At 40.6% G+C, this 18,559-nt stretch overlaps 1 protein-coding gene across 4 annotated transcripts in view; it reads right to left on the reverse strand.

The window, feature by feature from the left end:
* The window catches only part of LOC133080638 (leucine-rich repeat-containing protein 37A2-like), a 41,106-nt gene extending 26,915 nt beyond the window's left edge, over positions 1-14,191 (reverse strand). For all 4 annotated transcript variants that reach the window (XM_061176677.1, XM_061176676.1, XM_061176675.1 and 1 more), the window contains exons 1-2: positions 12,292-14,191; positions 9,832-9,903 (exon numbers count right to left, since the gene is read on the reverse strand). In XM_061176677.1, the coding sequence (XP_061032660.1) occupies positions 9,832-9,903; positions 12,292-13,802 (1,583 nt within the window). In that variant the 5' untranslated portion in view covers positions 13,803-14,191. The remainder of the gene's footprint in view (positions 1-9,831; positions 9,904-12,291) is intronic.
* Positions 14,192-18,559: the final 4,368 nt, after the last annotated feature.

Raw genomic sequence — 18,559 nt, forward strand, 5'->3', positions numbered from 1 at the left:
GTTGGTTCTGTTGCAGGCTAAAGCTTGTCCTAAAGCACTGCTGTGGTAACATGGTAGCTTGACATGTTATCCTTGGCTTGGCCTCCAAAGCCCTAGATGATCTGGCTCTAATCTCCTACTCTTCCCACTTGTACTCTACAGGTACTCAGAGTATTTTCCCTGTGTTTTGCCTTTCTCCCACTTCCCTTTTGCAAGCTTCTTCTTCCCAAGTTGTCTGTCATTGATACCCAATGGCCCTTCGAGGTCCCGTTTAAACAGCACGGCTCTAGTAACATCTTCCCTGATCCAATTTGAAGTCTTTTTTCCCTCTTTTGTGCTCCAATACCAACTTATAGCTCTCATTGCCCATATTCATTTCTTTCTTTAAATATAGCTATTTTTGCAACCCATCTCCTCTGAGCATAAACTCCCTCAAAGTATGGACTAGATCCTGCTTATGTGCATCGTCTATCATGTTTAAAGCCAACGCGTGGACATAAAGCAAACTCAAATATTTATAAAATCAACAAATAGCTGGGGAGTGGATAGAAGGAGGAAATGACTGTTTTAAAAGAAATGTAGTTTTATTACTTCATGGTGCCTCCACAGCACTTTGTCATTATGGTTTGAGCTTATATGTTTATTTTCCCTGTGAGATCATGAGTTGCTAAAAGGAGTCCTGTCTTACCCATCTTCGTGTTTACAACTCTAGGCATAGTGCTGATTAGCATATTCTTTTTTCGCTTTTTTATTGATTGGCATTTTTTTTAAAAGAATGAGAATACTTATGCTAACCTGAAATAATCAGATTATAAAGTATTTCATAGTAGAAGTAATGAAGGGCCTATTCCACTGTGCAGTTATCTTATTTGTTTTTCTCCAAACTGTGTTTGTAAGGTTTGGAGCCCAGATGGCAGAGAAGAGACTAATATAACGGTGATTGCCCCTTAAGGCTTGGAAGGTTTGATAATTAAAAGAACTATTTTTAGGGTCATGTGAGGCTCTTTATACCCACTTCCCTTAAGCCTTTTATATTTGCAAGAAGAATCTATTTGCTAAAGAGGATCATTAATTGGCTTAATAAGGATTAATGACATACACAGCTTTGGATGCCATGGACAAAGGACAAAAACTGACCTTTTAACAAAAAACACAGTTAATTCCTTATCCCTAAATAAAAAGAAATACTAGGCAAGCATTTCCTCTTTGATAAAGAAGCTGGAGAGGGAAGTCCCTGGCGGTCCAGGGGTTAGGACTCGGCGTTTCACTGCTGGGGACCTGGGTTCAAGCCCTGGTCAGGGAACTAAGATCCCACAAGTCGTGTGGCGTGGCCCAAAAAACAAAACAAAGAAAAAAAAAAAAAACAGAAAAAAAAGGCTGGAGAGATTTTTGTTAGGGGCATTTCTGATATGCTTATTTAGTGTAAACATTTCTAAATATACCACTTAACCATCATCTTGAACATTCTTAATATTGGTATCACAATTCCTGCATCGAAATCCTTAACAACAGTTTGTTCTTTTGGTAACTTAATGTCTTCTTGACAATACTGATTTTATTTTTAAGATTTTTTTTTGATGTGGACCATTTTTAAAGTCTTTATTGAATTTGTTACAATATTGCTTCTTTTTTGTTATGTTTCGATTTTTGGCCATGAGGCATGTGGGATCTTAGCTCCCTGACTAGGGATCGAACCCACACCCCCTGCATCGGAAGGCAAAGTCTTAACCACTAGACCACCAGGGAAGTCTCTTGACAATACTGTTTACAAACTTCATCTACTTAAATATTTAATATTTAAATGTTAATTTAATTTAGATTAAATTATCAAAGTTATGAGTTAATGGCATTCATATTAATGTAAGTGTTCTATATTTTCTTGTCCTGTAGGGGACAATTTGAAGTTAACTTTAATTCCTCTCATTTCACTAAACCAACTTTTTCAAACCTTTTCTGTAAAGACCAGATAAGTCAATATTTTAGGCTTTGAAGGCCACATACAGTCTCTGTCACATATTTTTCTTCGTTTCTTTTTTTTCTCATTTACAGCCCTTTAAAAATCACTTTTAACTTATGGGCTGTATAAAAACGGACTGTGGGCCAGATTTGATGCATAGGTCATAAACAAAATATAAATACAGATGGAGAGTATATGAACACTTATATAACAAGGTTCATATGGGAGTCTATAATTGCTCAGACCTCATTACCACTTTTCCTCTACAACTAAAGTGTATTTTCCTATCTATACCTTGTCTATATAATGAAAAAATTAAAAATGAATAGGAGATATACAGTGCTAGTGATGGGCTGGGACCCTACACAGACTTAAAGAATTGTAGAATTTTATTGCTAGGAGAAACTGAAGAGATTATCTAACTTGAACCCCTTAATTATTTTATAGATAATCTACTTTATAGATAAGAACTCATAAATAAATATGATTAACTTACAAATATCGGAGGGATAGCAAGCCTTCAAAGGAGTCCTTACGTAATTCAGTCAAATAATTTTCACTGAGAATTCTGAAAAATGAAAAGGTTATTTCTGGATCAAACTGCAAAATAACTACAACTATATACTACATAGGACTAACTCCTATATGTGGAGGAAAGCTGGGTAATGGTGCCACCTAAACAACCTAATTCTTATTTAATTTAGGGATGGTGATTTCTGCTCTGTTTTCATTTAAACCTTCTTTTCACGTCCTCCTTTCTGTCCATCTCTCTCCATCACGCATGTGCACGCACGCGCACACACACACACACACACCCCCACGCCCCACCCACTCTTCCCACCAAATCATATAGTTAATGCCTACTCTCTAGATCACGAAGTCTCTGTTAGAACCCAGCTCTGGGTGGCACCAACGTTGCAGAGCTGCCCTTCCCTCCTCTCTTTCCCCAAACCTTATTGGGAAGTCCCACACACAACTGTATCAGGGCAAATGAAGCCATCTGATTTTTTCCCCCATTAAAAATTTTTTGAAAGCTAAAATGTGCATAAAATATACATAACTGTTCAATAATTCAATTGAACAACTGTTCAACTGTTTAATAATTACAAAACAGACCCCCACGTAATACCATTCATGTCAGGAAAGAATCCTGCCAGCATCCCAGAAGACCTCGTGTGCCCTTTTCCAATCACAACCCTCTCTCTGACTTCCTAGAGGGAACCACTCTCCTGACTTTAATAATAATTTCCTTGCTTTTTAAATGTAGTTTTGCCTTTTCTCTATCAGCCATAAACAACACAGTTTAGTCTTGCTTCTTCTTGAACTTTATATATAAGTGGAATCATATTATATGTATTATTTTCCACATTGCTTCTTTCATTCAACATTATTTTGTAAAATTATTTTATTTTTGCCTGTAGTATGTAGTGTTGCATGTCCAACTACATGAGGCTTCTGAGTATTTGAAAGTGGCTAATGTGACTGAGTTGAATTTTTAATTTAATTAATTTCAATTATTTTAAAATTAAAATTTTAAAGACTGATACTCAATGTAATTATTGGAAAATGTTTATGTTAGCAACAATTTGCATATGTGATACTACATTTTTGACTGTAAATTTTATGAAATCTCAATACCGATCAAGTATTTGTAATAAAATTTAGCAACCAAATTGTGATTTCAAAGAGTTAGTATGGGAAAAAAATGTAGATTCTCTCATTAATTTTTATATTGATTACATGTAGATATGATAACACTTTGGATATTTTTAAATACTTAGTATGAAAAAAACATAGAATATCTTATTAACAATGTATATAATGATTACATGTTAAAATGAAAATATTTTGTAAATAAGGGTTAAGTAAAAGATATTAACATTTATTTCATCTGTTTCATTTTACTTTTGTTTTTAAGTGGCTACCAGAAAATTTAAGATTACTTATGTGGCTTGCATTATGTTTCTGATGAAGTGTATGACTTCTAAGTATGATTATACCACACTTTATTCATTCAACTGTTGGTGTATACTGAGATTTTTCTAGTTTTTATTTATTAAAAACAATACTGCTGGGCTTCCCTGGTGACGCAGTGGTTGGCAGTCTGCCTGCCAATGCAGGGGACGCGGGTTCGAGCCTTGGTCTGGGAGGACCCCACATGCCCCGGAGCGACTGGGCCCGTGAGCCACAATTACTGAGCCTGCGCGTCTGGAGCCTGTGCTCCGCAACGGGAGAGGCCGCGATAGTGAGAGGCCCGCGCACCGCGATGAAGAGTGGCCCCCGCTTGCCGCAACTGGAGAAAGCCCTCGCACAGAAACGAAGACCCAACTCAGCCATAAATAAATAAATAAATAAATAAATAAATAAATAAATAAATAAATAAATAAATAAAATTTAAAAAAAAACAAACAAAAAATCAATACTGCTTTGAACATTCTTGTATTTGTATCCTGATACATATTTGCCTGAGTTTGTCTAGGATGTAATAGGCATACAAAATTGTTTCCTAAGAAGTTGCGCTATTTCAAGTTGGCAGATTGAAACATGTCAAGTCGCCACCCCTTCAACTTCCACCAAAATCCCTAAGAATGATAGAAAAGATATAACTTAAGAATCACAACCTTGGCTCAATGTGTGGGAGCAGCTCCACAAATGCTCCCCTACCAGAAACGTCCTGGAGCTACCTACAGGGTGATCAGTTGGAATAGTGCGGTAGGAGCAGCCTACAGCACACATCAACCCCACATCTTTCCTCCTTGATCCAGGCAGCAAAAGGTGTCTTCCTCTAGGCAGGAGCAATGGGTGTTAGAAAGGGGGCAAGGTCCCAGAACCCTGGAAGAAAGGTGTGCACTCCCTGACTAGCCACCAGAAGTCACCTTCCACCTCTGCCTTATTCTCAGGGGAACCCACTGGGAGTAATAAGCCCCAACAGCTCATTTCACTTCTCCCCTAAAGCTGAGAAACAAACGCAGTAGAATCTCAACTACAAAGATGAATTACACTCAGGAAGGACCAAACAATGTGAGAAAGCCAACTCCATTAAGGACAGAAAACAAAAACAAACATAAGAGCTTATAGCCAATGAATCAGAGTTAAAAAAGCACAAGAGGACCTTAGGATAGCACAATTATTACCCTCAGACAGATGTAAGCAGATAGTGCATCCATTAATCAACTCAAGAATACACGAATGAAAAGTGTTAGCAATAATACAAAATCTCAGTATATGAGAAGCAGAAATGACAGTTAAAAAATAAATTACAGGGCTTCCCTGGTGGCGCAGTGGTTGAGAATCTGCCTGCCAATGCAGGGCACACGGGTTTGAGCCCTGGTCTGGGAGGATCCCACATGCCGCGGAGCAACTGGGCCCATGAGCCACAGCTGCTGAGCTTGCGCGTCTGGAGCCTGTGCTCCGCAACGCGAGAGGCCGCGACAGTGGGAGGCCCGCGCACCGCGATGAAGAGTGGCCCCCACTTGCCGCAACTAGAGAAAGCCCTCGCACAGAAAGGAACACCCAATACAGCCAAAAATAAATAAATAAATTAAAAATAAATAAATAAATAAATTACAAAACTGAGAGATCCAGCCAATGACTTCTCCAGAATGCAGAATGAAGGGAGCAGGAACGATTCACAGTCAAGCCTGACGCCTGGGTCTGCCAGAGGAATGTTAAGCCCTTTGCTTCCGCTGGTCTCACAATAAAGACTAGGAACATGCTGCGGGGAGGAGCGGGTGGTGTTTTGCACCCGTTTCTTATATCTGGTAAGTAGGTAGGCACATAGCCAGTATCCCAAGTGTGGAGTGAGGGAGTAGTAGAGACAGCCAGTACAGAAGAAACTCTATAAGACGTCAAAGGTAGGTTTCTCTTGCCTGGAAGAATCCCCTTCCTTGCAGGTGATATTAACAGTGGTACATCCTTCAGGAGCCTTGGCGATCTGAGCACAGGCTATGTTGCCTTGTGAAACTATTCCCACTGAGTTCTGCATTTAAAACCTTCTGCTTTTCACTCACAGTGTCTCTTGGTCACATATTTATATTAATTCCATCTCATAGCTTAATTCCAGCTCATAAATTAATTCTTTACTCATAGCTTATGAGAATTAAAATATTACTACCTGGAAACTCTGCAACTCAGTTATTAAGGTGGTTCATATTATACAGAATATAGTCACACACATTTTAAAAAGATCACTAAAACAAAAACACAAAAGACTTCAATTCCCACAAAGAACTCTTGGAGCCCTGAGCATGCTTCAAAGACCCTGACCTCAATTTGAAATTCACCACGTTAGAAGGAATCGCAGTGATTGTCAGAATACATGTTAGGGGGAATGGTCAACAGATGGTGCTAAGATTGACTGTTTTCTCACCTCTAAGTAGTGGTTTCATATTTCCATGGAAATGATCCAAAAAGAAAAAAACCAAATCAATATGTCCAACGACATTTATGGTAACCCTTTTCATACCTTCAAAGGTAGGAAAAAACTCTACCTCCCCATATCGCATAACCAAACTGTATGTATATACCATAAATGATATACAAACGTCACAGGAAATGATGGTATATGAAAAAAAGCTACACAAAAGTGGAACTCACATATACTAATTGTAACTTTGAACGTTGACAAGGATTCAGGAAGTACAGCAAAGAGATGGGGCTGATCCTCCACTCTTTATGGCACTGTCTTCTCTGATTGGCTGATGCCCATATCAGACTGGTTAGAGTTTGAATATCATGGTAGGACAGGGGGTAACCAAACAGTATGTATTTCAAATTAATGGGGTTTCTTTCTGTGAAGTTGTTTGGATGACAGGATAGTAGAAATTTTAAAAATAACAACGGTAAATTCAGCCTAGAAGTAAAGTTTAGACGGAGAATGAGTCAGTCACCAAAAAATTACCCAAAAAGGAGCTTCAAATAAGCAATAACTGAATAACTGAAATAAAATACATTAATCTGTAGAACTCCAAATATTCATTTTGACTGAAGAAAAAATTTTAAAACTATGGGGAATCAGAGTTAAAGCCAGATCTAAAACTTTCTCACACCATGAAAATATCAAAACCAGGCATGAAGTAACGTTTAAGAAAGATCCATGTCTAACTTCTGACCAGGGTTCTGGTCTAAGGCAATCTTCTGAATTTCACATTCATTCTTGATTCTGTATTATTGACAATTATCCTTCTCTCCACCTCTGTAACTTCTAGGAAATTGAGAGGGCTCAGGGTTTGTTTGTTTGATTGATTTAACTATATATATAATGCAAACAAGAGGCCTTTCTGGAACTGATTTACTCTCCTTCCCCTGCTTTCTTTCTCTCCAAAGTACTTAGCAATGCTTGAAATTATACCTATCTATTTATTATACTTATATACTTATTTTTATATATTTGTAAACCCCCTGAGAACTGGGATACTTGGGCTGTTTCATTCTTGGGCCTGTAACCCTAGCATGTAAAACAGTTCCTGACATATAGTAGGTACTCAAAAAATATTTACTGAATGAATTCAGAAAGTGACAAGTTATCAACTATCAGATACTTTTACTTAAAACAAATTATCCATTTATCGTCACTCATGAGGATAAGTACAGGAAAAGAAATGTCTTTCTTCTCCCCTACATTTGTGACTCAATCTTTTGAGACAAGAATCCTTTGAGAATTTCATAAAAGCAATGGTTCTTTTCCCTAAAAAACTGCACTTTCTTGAACACACGCAAAAGTGTGCATGCAATTTCGACTTGTGGATCATCCTTTTAGGGCAGAGGTCTGTGAATAGAGAGGACTGAATCCAGAGTGCCAAACTTGGATGGGAAATAAAATTACATCTCAGTTTTCACAAATCTCTAACTAAAATCAGCACTTCCTCCCATTATGAATGTAGGCAACAAACCACAGTAGATCAGCAGTATAGTTCATTTGGTCCCCAATAGAAATCACAGGTCATTTCATATCACGTATATGCTGCAGATACCTCGAAATATCATTTATTCTCATCACTACCCTGGAGTTATAATATTTATTAGACCTACCACTATATCTTGTTATTTAATGTGTTAAGAGAAGCATATTTATTACTATTTCACTAATTTTAAAAATATTCTGAAAACTATTTCAATATAGTTGGTTTCCTTTGTTTTTCTATATAGTTTGACTTATTATACATTATAAAACATTATCCCAAGAACATAAGCTTCTGCAGCTTGCCAAAGAGGTATACACGGGGGAGCAGGAGGTATAAAGAAATTCTGCTTTGGGGAAACACTGACCTCAAGTTAGCAACCTCTGCTTATAAGGTAGAAACCTCAAGCTGACTTAGAAATCTTCAAACCTTACCAGACTCATGTTGTAGTGTATCGTCTCCCAAACACATGCTTTTTAAAAATTAATTTTTTAATTTCAACTTATTTTTTAAAAATATGTCATATATCTTCACATCTCAAACTTACAAAACTATGTAGCACACAATTCAAACTTTTTCTCTTACCTCTGTCCCTCAGTCTACCACCCCCCTCCACTCCCAGAGGAAATTAAGTTATCTATTTCTTGTGCCAAATGACTTTCATTTTTCTTACAAGTTTGGGAAATAATATCTCCAAGTTAGATACTATCACAGGAAATATAAACTACATATACTATTTAGGAAATCTGTAAATTAAAACAAATTGCCTGGTTCTAGCATTTGTTTCCTTACCAATAAGATATCAGACTAAGGGGGCATCTCTTTAAGGGTGGTCATAATACCTGTTTTTAGATTGAATGTTATGTCTTTTATTATTAATTCAGAAGTCATTTATGACTTGTCTATTCAAATTGAACTAAGGATATGACCACAGACTGTCATGAAAAATTACTTTGAATGTTTTTTTCCAAAATCACTTATGTATCTAAACTGACTTTTTCTACAAATCAATAAAAAAAATAGTAACAGAAAAATGGGCAAAGGACAGACAATTCAGAGATGAAATACAAATGTTCAGTAAACATATAAAGCTATTTAAGTTCACAAGTAATAAGAAAAATTCAAATTCAGATGGGACCCCTTTTATTCACCCGTCAGATTAGCAAAAAAAAAAAAGGGAGAATATCCAGTGTTGGTAGGGTGTGGGGAAATGAATGTCATCACAGCAGGATGACTGGAGTATAAGCTGGCACAACTTTTTTGAGGGCAATTAAAATTTTATATCTAAATAGTCTTCACCCCAACAATCCCATTTCTAGATAACTATTCTATAGAAATAAATGACCAGGCTCACAAAAATGCATGTACAAGGATATTCATTGCAGCAATGCAAGTAACAAGAAAACTGGACATAATCTACACATCCTTCAATAGGGGCATTATTAAACTGTGATACATTCATACTATGGAATATTATGCAGGAGCTTAAATGAATGGGGTAACCCTCTATGTACTGGGAAGGAAAGAAATCTAAGACATATCATGAAATGAAGGAATCAAGTTGCAGGATGTTACTTATGTAAAAAAAGGTCAGAAAAACACACAAACCTATTTTGCTATCTGTAAGTATGTATGTACTCAAACGTATGGAAAAGAGTATGCAAGGATTACTACTAAACTCAAAGTAGTGGGTGGGGGATTAGGGCACAAGGAGGGTTTTCACTATACCTGTTATTTCATTGTTATCTATTGAGAATATAATCATGTATTACTTGTATAATGGAAAATAAGTTTAAATTGTCTCTTACTGAGTTTAAAGAGGTCCTGCCAAATTTAATTTTTAAAATAAACACAGAATTTCAATCATTAGGTAGCTTTGGGATATGGAAGGGGAAATCCCTTTTCTCACAGGTATTGACTTCAAAATTCTGGACCAAGAAGGATCTTACAATGCAGTTAACTTTTTGTATTCATATTTGGGGAGAGTATACTCACAGCTTCTCAGCCCAGCGGTATGCCTTCCATATACCTTCATCAATGTAAGAAATAGAGTTTCCTTGGAAATTTCTGTGAAGAAACACAGTTCATATCCTTGAATAGGTAGGAAAAGAATGTAGACAATAAGGAAAAGAATCATGGCCACCGTGTGGGGAATATTGAAAGGCAGAAAAGACCAGCTTTCTAATTCCCACAGCTTATCAGCTTCCCAGTGTACACAATTAATAAAAACATACTGTGAGGCCACTGGCACAAACAATGAGGCATCTCCTCAGAACCTGAACTTCCTATCTGTCCAATTTCTTGGATACATAATGCCAATTACTTTTTTTCCAAAATCACTTATGTGTCTAAAATGACTCCTACAAATCAATGAGAAAAATGGCAAACATTTATCAATATCAGCAAACGAATATAAAGAAATCCTATGCTAGGCAACACCAAAGCTTTGGCTCAGTGCCCTCAGAATCTGTCCAGGTGTTAGAAGGATATGGGCAATTAGAAATTAGAGGGATTAATACGAAAATATCTCTTAAGCATATTGCATAGGGAAAAGCACGAGTTACTGAGCAAGGAGTAAAGTTATTACCTCATTAGGGGAACAAAATGCAAAGGAAAGAGCTCGGAAGGAAGGACACACATCAAAACAGTAACAGGAGTTACCTTATTGGTGGTAGGGAAGGTGGGGTGGGATTTTCACATTTTATCCTTTATACTTCTGTGACATTTCTTTTTTTAAACAGTGAGAATGTATCCATGAATTAGACATGTTTAAGAGAAGCTGTTAAATGCCTGAGGTTCAGTTGGAACCACTAACTCAGTGGATGACTTCGAATCTTTAGCTTTAGCTTTGTCCTCTCCCCTCAGCAACAATGTAACTATTTAGTTTATATGCACATTTTTCTCGCGAGTCAGAAATAAGTCAAAACGGATACTTGTCTGCCCATCTGCCTGAGGGACATTTCCACTCAAACAGAGCCTTCTGGTTGCTTTATGCTCACCAATAAAAGATGCCTAAGACTGAACTCATCTCCCTCAAACTGACACTGCTTCCCAACTGCTGGATTTCCACCTGTTATACCACCATCATTCTGCCCATCAACACATGTGATTTGTCTCTTTCCTGTACTACAATCCCCATCTCTAGTCAATTACTACATCTTGTCAGTTTTTCCTCTGTAGTACTCTCAGGATTTTCTTTCTACTTCCATCACAACCACTCTAATTTGGCCCCTTCTCACTTTACTCCTAGATTTTGCTAAAGCATTCTATTTGGACTCCCTGAATCAAGCTTTCCTCTCTAGATCGCTCTACATATGAAATCTAAAATCAGCCTCTTGTTTTAATCATTTGTCTCTCTTGCTTGAAAACTTGCATGGCTCCCCATATCTCACAGCGTAACTTTCAAACCCCCATTGCCAATAGCCAAGGTTTTTCATAATCCTATCTTTCATTGTTGCCTAACCCAATTCTTTACAGCCAAACTAATCTATTAAATTCTGATCATCCCTGCAGTCACACCTTTGCCTAGACTGTACTGCCTATTATTTTGCTGCCAAATCACAGCCAATCTTCAAGTCCCAGCTAAAGATTTAGCTTATCTATGCAGCCTTCCGTGACCTCCACACCCCTGTGAATACAGGTTCTGGTGAATTACAGCACCTCTCTGTATTTCTCTTAAGACTTAATTATATATTACCTCCCTTTTAAGGCATATCCCCTTTCTCCCCACTTGTCATTGTCATGTTCTGGAGACAATGCCATATACTTCTGTGGCTCCCACAGTACTTAGCCCTGGGTTGGGCACAAAATGGGTGCTACATATAGAAAGCCAGGGGACAAAGATGAGTTCTAGATATAACTGAGGGATTGAATAATAATAATAGCTAACACTAAAATATATGCTAGGCACTGATAGAAGACCTTTACCTATATTAACTCATCTACATCTCCCAATGAGATTGGAGTCATTGGGAGATTTAGGAGTCATAGGAGTCATCCTATGAGATGATGACTACCATAATCCCCATTTTACAGATGAGGAAATTGAGTCATAAAGCTAATAAGTGACAGACCTGGGTTCAAATCCAGGTAGTCTGGCTCTGGAATCTCTACTCTTAACCACTTTGTTGTATTACCACCAATGAGATGGGGAGAGGGACATGTTGCTGTAAAGGGGATGGAGTAAAGATGGGAGAAGAGTAGATGTTAAGGAATTAAATAATGGGGTAAAAAAATGGAGAAGGAAAAAATAAGGGCAATTAAAAGTAAAAGACTGGAGGAGAGGGAAAAATAGTAAGAAGGAGAATGAAGACAAGGAATCATTGACAAACAAAAGGTGGAAACAGAAAGTCAGTCAATGTGGGTTGGGGAGATAAGGAGAACCCAGGAAGACCTGAAGAAAGGCTGCCATGTCAGGCAGGATGCAGAGAACAAATGAAGAAAGGCGATTCTTACATGACGGTGAAGGTGCCGTTGTAGGCGTTAGGCTCTGGCTCAGGCACTCTGTGGAGCTTCTGCTTCGGGCTGAGACCAACACACGACAGCGTCTCATTTTTGCAGGTACAGAGCTCACATATGCTGATGTTTGTGGTGGCGTTCTGTTCTGGCTGCTCCTTTTCTGGGGTATATTTTACACCAGGAAGACCCGTGGATACCGAATACTGAGTCGAAGGAACTGTCTCAGATGGCCTTGGTTGCTGAGATATGTTAACTCCCAGGTCCACAGGTGGAACTGTGACTTGAGTCAGGTTTGGCTGTGCAAGTGTCACCTCAGGGTGTTTTGGAGGGGGAGCTGTAGTCTGCGGCAGGGCTGTAGAATGTTCAGACTCTGTAGTAGGTTCTGCAGCTGTGGTAAGCTCCTGGTCTAAAGGTTGAACTCTGACACTGGGTGATGTTGGAGGCTCAGTGTGATCCTGATCTGGTGCTGGAACTATTGGGTTCTGATATACCGGAGGCTGAGCTACAAAAACCTCCTTAGGTGGTTCTGGAGGCTGGGTTAAGGTCTCCTGCATGGTTGGAGAAGGTTCATCCTCCTTAGTGGGTTTGGGCCTTATGGTCAGTTCAAGGTCCAAAGGTTGAACTGTGACCTCAGTCAAGGTTGGATGCTGAGCCTGTACTTGCTCTGGATTTGGAAGTGTCACCTCGGGGTATGTTGGTTGAGTTGGGGCTCCCTGCTGAACTGGAAAAGGTTCAACATTTTTAGTGGGGGTTGCATGCTGATCTGAAACCTCTTGCTGGACTGACAAAGGTTCCAACTGCTCAGGGGACACTGTAGACTGAGCCGAGGTTTCTTGTTGGGATGGAGAAGTTTCAACCTCATTAGTGAACGCTGGAGTTACGGTAAGTGCAAGATCCACAGGTTTAACAGTGACAGCGGGCCGCTGCAGAAGCTGAGCTTGATCCTGACCTAGAGGAGAAACTGTTGTCACATGATGCTCTGGAGAGAAAACTACAGTCACATTAGAGAGCTCTGGAGACTGAGTTGGAGAGGATTCAACCTCACCAGGAGACTGTGGATGCTGAGCTGTGGCTTCCTGCTGAGGTGGAGAAGGTACAACCTCAGGAGCCTGTGGATGCTGATCTGGAGTCTCCTGCTGGGTTGTGGCAGGTATAACTTCTTCTCCAGGATGCTCTGGATACTGAGCTGGGGTCTCCTCTTGTACTGAAGGTTTGTTACGTGTACCGGCTTCTGGAGATTGGGCTGGAGCCTCCTGTTGAACTGGCAAAGGTTCAACCTCCTCAGGTGGCTGTGAAGGCAGCGTGGGGGCCTCATGCTGGGTTGTAGAAAATTCTGCATTAGTACGGGGCACTGAGGGCTGAGCTGAAGGCTTGTGCTGATTTGGAGAAGGTCCCACCTCTGGCGTGGGCTCTTTTGTTACGGTAAGCTCCACATCTGCAGGTTTGACAGCGACACTGGATAAGTTTGAATGCCCAGCATGATGGTGACTTGGAGGTGAAACTGTCATTTCAAGATGCTCTGGAGGTTGAGCTGGCTGTTCCTGTTGAGTTGGAGAAGGTTCCACCTCCCCTGAAGAAGGCTCTGGAGGCTGAGCTGGTTGCTCCTGCAGGGTTGCCGAAGGTTCTGTCTCTGCTGGAGACAGAGCTGGGATCTCCTGCTGGGTTGGAGAAGATTCTGCCTCATTAGGGGGCTCTGGAGACTGAGCTGAGGCTTCCTCCTGGGTTGCAGAAGTTTCAGCTTCTCTGAAAGACTCTGAAAGCTGAGCTGGGGTCTCCTGCTGGGTTGCTGGTTTCACCTCCTCAGGAGGCTCTGTAGGCTCCAAAGGCTGAGTCGCTTGTTCCTGTTCACTTGGAGAAGGCTCAGCTTCCACAAGAGGCTCTGGAGGCTGACCTGTGGTCTCCTGCTGCGTTGGAGAAGGTTCAACTTCCCCAGGAGGCTCAGAAGGCGGAGCTGGTTGCTTGCGCTCACGTGAAGGCTCAACCTCTCCAGGAGGCTCTGGAGGCTTAGCTGAGGTCTCTTGTTGGGTTGGAGAAGACTCCGTCTCCTCAGGATGCTCAAGAGGTGGAGCCAGGGCCTCCTGCTGAGCTGTAGGAAATTCAGCTTCCGTAGTGGGCTCTGGAGTGATGGTAAGTTCCAAATCCAGAGGTTGAAGTGTAACACTGGGCAAGTTTGAATGAGCGTGACGCTGAACGCCAGGTAGAGATGCTACCTCATCCCTCACTGGAATTTGAAGTACATACTCAGTAGGGAACCCTGGAGTCTCAGTTGGGGCCTCTTGATGGAGTAGAGAAGGTTCAACCTCCTCAGGGAGCTCTGGAGGCTGAGATGGGGTCTCCTGCTGGACTGGAGAAGGTTCAACCTCTTTCGTGACCTGTGGAGTTATGGTAAGTGCCAGATCCAGAGGTTTAACAGTGACATTGTACAAGTTTGACTGCTGAGCTTCATTTACCCCATGAGGTGCTACTGGTTGAACTACAACCTCCTTAAGTGTCTCCAAAGGCTGGGCTAGGGCCTCCTGAGGACTTGAAGTTTCTAGTTCCTCAGGGGCCTCTGAAGGCTGAGATGGAGCCTCCTGATGAAGTGGAGGTGGTTCTACCTCTTCAGTGGGCTCTGGATGCTGAGCCTGGGCCTCTGCCTGGGGTGAAAAAGATTCAACCTCCTCAGGGGTCTGTGGCTGCTGAGCAGGGGCCTCTTGCTGGGGTAAAGATTCAGCCTCCTCAGTGAGCTCTGGATGACGAGTTTGGGCCTCCTGCTGGGATGGAGAAATTTCAGCTTCCGCAGGGGGCTCTGGAGGTTCATCTGGGCTCGCCAGAAAATCCGTAGGTAGGCTCTCCTCAGGATAAAAGGCATCTGTAGTGTATCAATTTGTTGCAGAGAAAAATGTTTATTTAAAAATTTCAAAATACTTTGTATACCAGCCCTAACTAAAAGTATTTTTTAACTATACTGACATGTACCTGAACCCTTAAGAATTCATCTTTTTCCTCATTATATTTTGTAACCTGACATGCTTTGAAAATAGGCATATCTTTTTTAAGTTAAAAAACTATTTCAACTCAAAGAACTGTTTACCTTAGACAAAAATAAGAGATTAACAATATTATACTCAAACAATTTGCTTCCAATAAATAGAACTGAAGGGGGTATAAAATTACATTCCTCAAGTCTTCTGGATTTTATTTACTCATCGTAATGTACAAAGAGACCCATGTCCCACCAGTTTAGGGACTTTGCTTCTATGATTTATCTTCTAAAGACAATGGATGAGCAAACCCACCTCCCCTTTAGCCCTGGTTAGCATCAGTCCCAGTGAATCTTCATTTTTCTTTCCTACGTAAATCAAGCGATTTCTCTATAATAACCCATTCTGAATAATGATTATTGAGATTTAAATAACAGCTTTCCAAAAAAAACTCTATAGCAATTTATTCCAAATTAGCCCAATCTACAGTTTCTTCATTTTAAGTGAAAAAGTAAAGAATAAAAACATTAGCTAATTTTTAACACATCATTTATCAATGATTCAGGTTGAAAACTGCTTCAACTTTAGCATCTCATGGGTACAAACGGATAAGGAATTTTATGCTAGAAGATTTGGTTTGATACCTGAAGATGTGGTTTATTTATGAGAGTTTTTGTGTTGTGTGTTGATAGATTTAACAATTAAAGAGATTTTGAACATCTTGGGAAGTATTCAATGACTGTCTAATTGTTTCTGTAATTTAGAATGTTTTTCATGCGCACATGATATAAAAAGTATTATATTATAAAAGAAATATAATTTTGTATTAATGGATTCTTTCATAGAAATGGAGCAAATATTTTGGCTACCAAATCCTTGCAATGATATTTAGTACTGTATTTTTAGCTTCTGATCTTTTTAAATAATCCAAAAGCTGTACTTTCTATTTAAACCATGAGAACATAAAAGTAGGTGTATAGGTCAAAATAACGTACATCCATTTTCTGTCAAAAAAAAAAAGAGGCATCCATACTGGGATCTAAATAATCACCCTGCAACTGTTGTTCTAGACCCTGAGTTGTTTTTTCAAATTGGCCTGTAGTTCCAACAACTTTGGCAAGCCGTTGATGCTGAACTAGATCTTTCTTCAGGTTTGGGGGTGAAACAATAAACTTCACTGGTTTTGAGCTCTTACTACCTAGAGGTGGAACAACTATTTCAAATGATTGGTGACCTTCAGCCTGATCTAGACCTATGTTTTTCGTCTTACTTTTGTGTCGAGAAGGCAGAACCAAGGCCTGATTCTGATTCCAATCCAGCACTGGAACTTCCTCTGGGAGCTTTTGATGTTGGGTTTGCTTGTTATTCAGATCTTGGTGTGGAACAGCAAACTGATCTGGCCCTGTAGGCAGCTCTCCAACCGAATCCGTGTCTGGGTATGGAACCTCAGTCTCAGTCAACTCCTGATGAGGCGGGGCCAACATCTGGACTGGAGACGAGGACGTCGAGTAATTAAAGCCCCCGGCTTCTGCCAGGGGTGTAAGGGCATGGGGCAATTTGGGAGGGGGGTCTGAGGCGTATGAAGACCAAGCCTCGGTCAGCCGCGCGGGGTTGGGGGTCACCTGGACGGGGCCCAGGGCCCACTCCGGAGGCTGAACTGCCAGGACTACTAGCCACAGTTGCTGCCACGTGAGCAAGAGCCGTGGCAACCAAAGGCGCAGCCGGGACATAACACGCGGCGGCTCCCGGGCGCAGTGACCCAGGCCGCTGAGGGGCTGGAGCCACATCCTGCGTCCGAGCTGAACCGCTATGCCAGCACCGACGCTAGGGCTCACGTTAGCAACCGCGCGCCCCTCCCCCGCCTAGCGTCCCACCCGTTATTTATGACGTGTTTAGTTCCGCCACCTTTATTAGGTTCGTGCGGAGATCCAATCCGTGCCACCAGAGTGGGCCTTTTTCCCAGAGTCCCCAGGGCGCAAGCCATCCTTCCCCTTGCAAAAGCGACAATTACCTCCTGCCGGGCCCTCTTCCCAAGCCCTCCCTGCCCTCCCTGGCCCCAAACAATGAGGCGGGATTTGGGCTGCAGACCCGAGTGGCCCCAAACTCCAGCGGCCCAGGGGTGGCGGGGGGTTGGGAAGGTTGCAGAGCTTCCCAAGGAAACCACAGGACCTGGCATTCTGGGAAATTCAAAAGTGCTAGTCCAGATCTGGCAATCTGAACTCTTCCTCCTCAAAGCTCAAGTCTGAGAGGCATTCTTCCCCGCTTTGGCCACACGGCTGACAAGAAAAGTAGCTGACCTGCAAAATGAGCACCAGTTACGGTGGCGGGAAGGGAACACGCCTTACAGTTATTCTAAAATGTTGCCATTTCCTCCAAACTCTCAGTATTCACGTCTCATTATTAATTCACCCCTCTATTATTAGGGGTTACCACTGAATCAGTGATGACTCCAGAACTTCTGTAGGAGGGGTTTGGGGCAGGTGAGCAATTCATTCTGGGAAAGAGACTCTAAAACCAAGTGAATGGCCCTTTACATTAGCATGGGAAAACTTCCCCCATCCCACCTTGTCTCAACAGAGCCGTTAATCTAGAAAAAACTACAGTGTCGCTTTTCAGAGGTCTACCTTGTGTGCACACATGGAGAAGACACTTAGAATGTTAAAAGTCAGCATGTTAAGTAATTTTCTGGAAATACTGTAACTAGCACCCAGTTTACTTTGTTCACAGTCTTTTTCATCATCTATTTAATTTTAGTCCTTTTTAATTGTCTGGTACACCTTTAACACCTAAACTGCAAGAGAGAAGGAGCTTCATCTTATTTCCAGTGCCTAGCACATAACGGTTTCTAAATGGAACTGATTCCAAGATTGGCCTCATTTAGAAATGGATCTGTTGTTATAATCAGCTTTCCAAAATCTTTAGTATACATACGGAATCCTTTCCTCTCACATTTCACAGGAAGTTAGACTTCTTAAAGCCCAAACATGGATATGTTTGAAGTTTCCTTGACTGATTTAAATTGAATTAAATTAATTATTTTGTACAGGAAAAACTTTCAAAATTTTTACATTTTTCAGAACATAACCACCTTTTCTTTCTCTACTTTCTTCCCTTCAAAACAAACTTTGCAACATTGGGGTGAGTTAAGTAATCAGAAATCTAGCCCCAAATTAAGCTCTCAATGACATGAAACACATTTTTTGCTCCTTTTTAATAAAAATCCTATATGCAGTACATTAATGTTTTCTTTTAGAAATTACGTTGACAACTTAATCCCTAATTCGAGGCATCCATATAATTGA

This window comes from Eubalaena glacialis, chromosome 19, assembly GCF_028564815.1.
Source record: "Eubalaena glacialis isolate mEubGla1 chromosome 19, mEubGla1.1.hap2.+ XY, whole genome shotgun sequence".
In the NCBI taxonomy this organism is placed as follows: Eukaryota; Metazoa; Chordata; class Mammalia; order Artiodactyla; family Balaenidae; genus Eubalaena; species Eubalaena glacialis.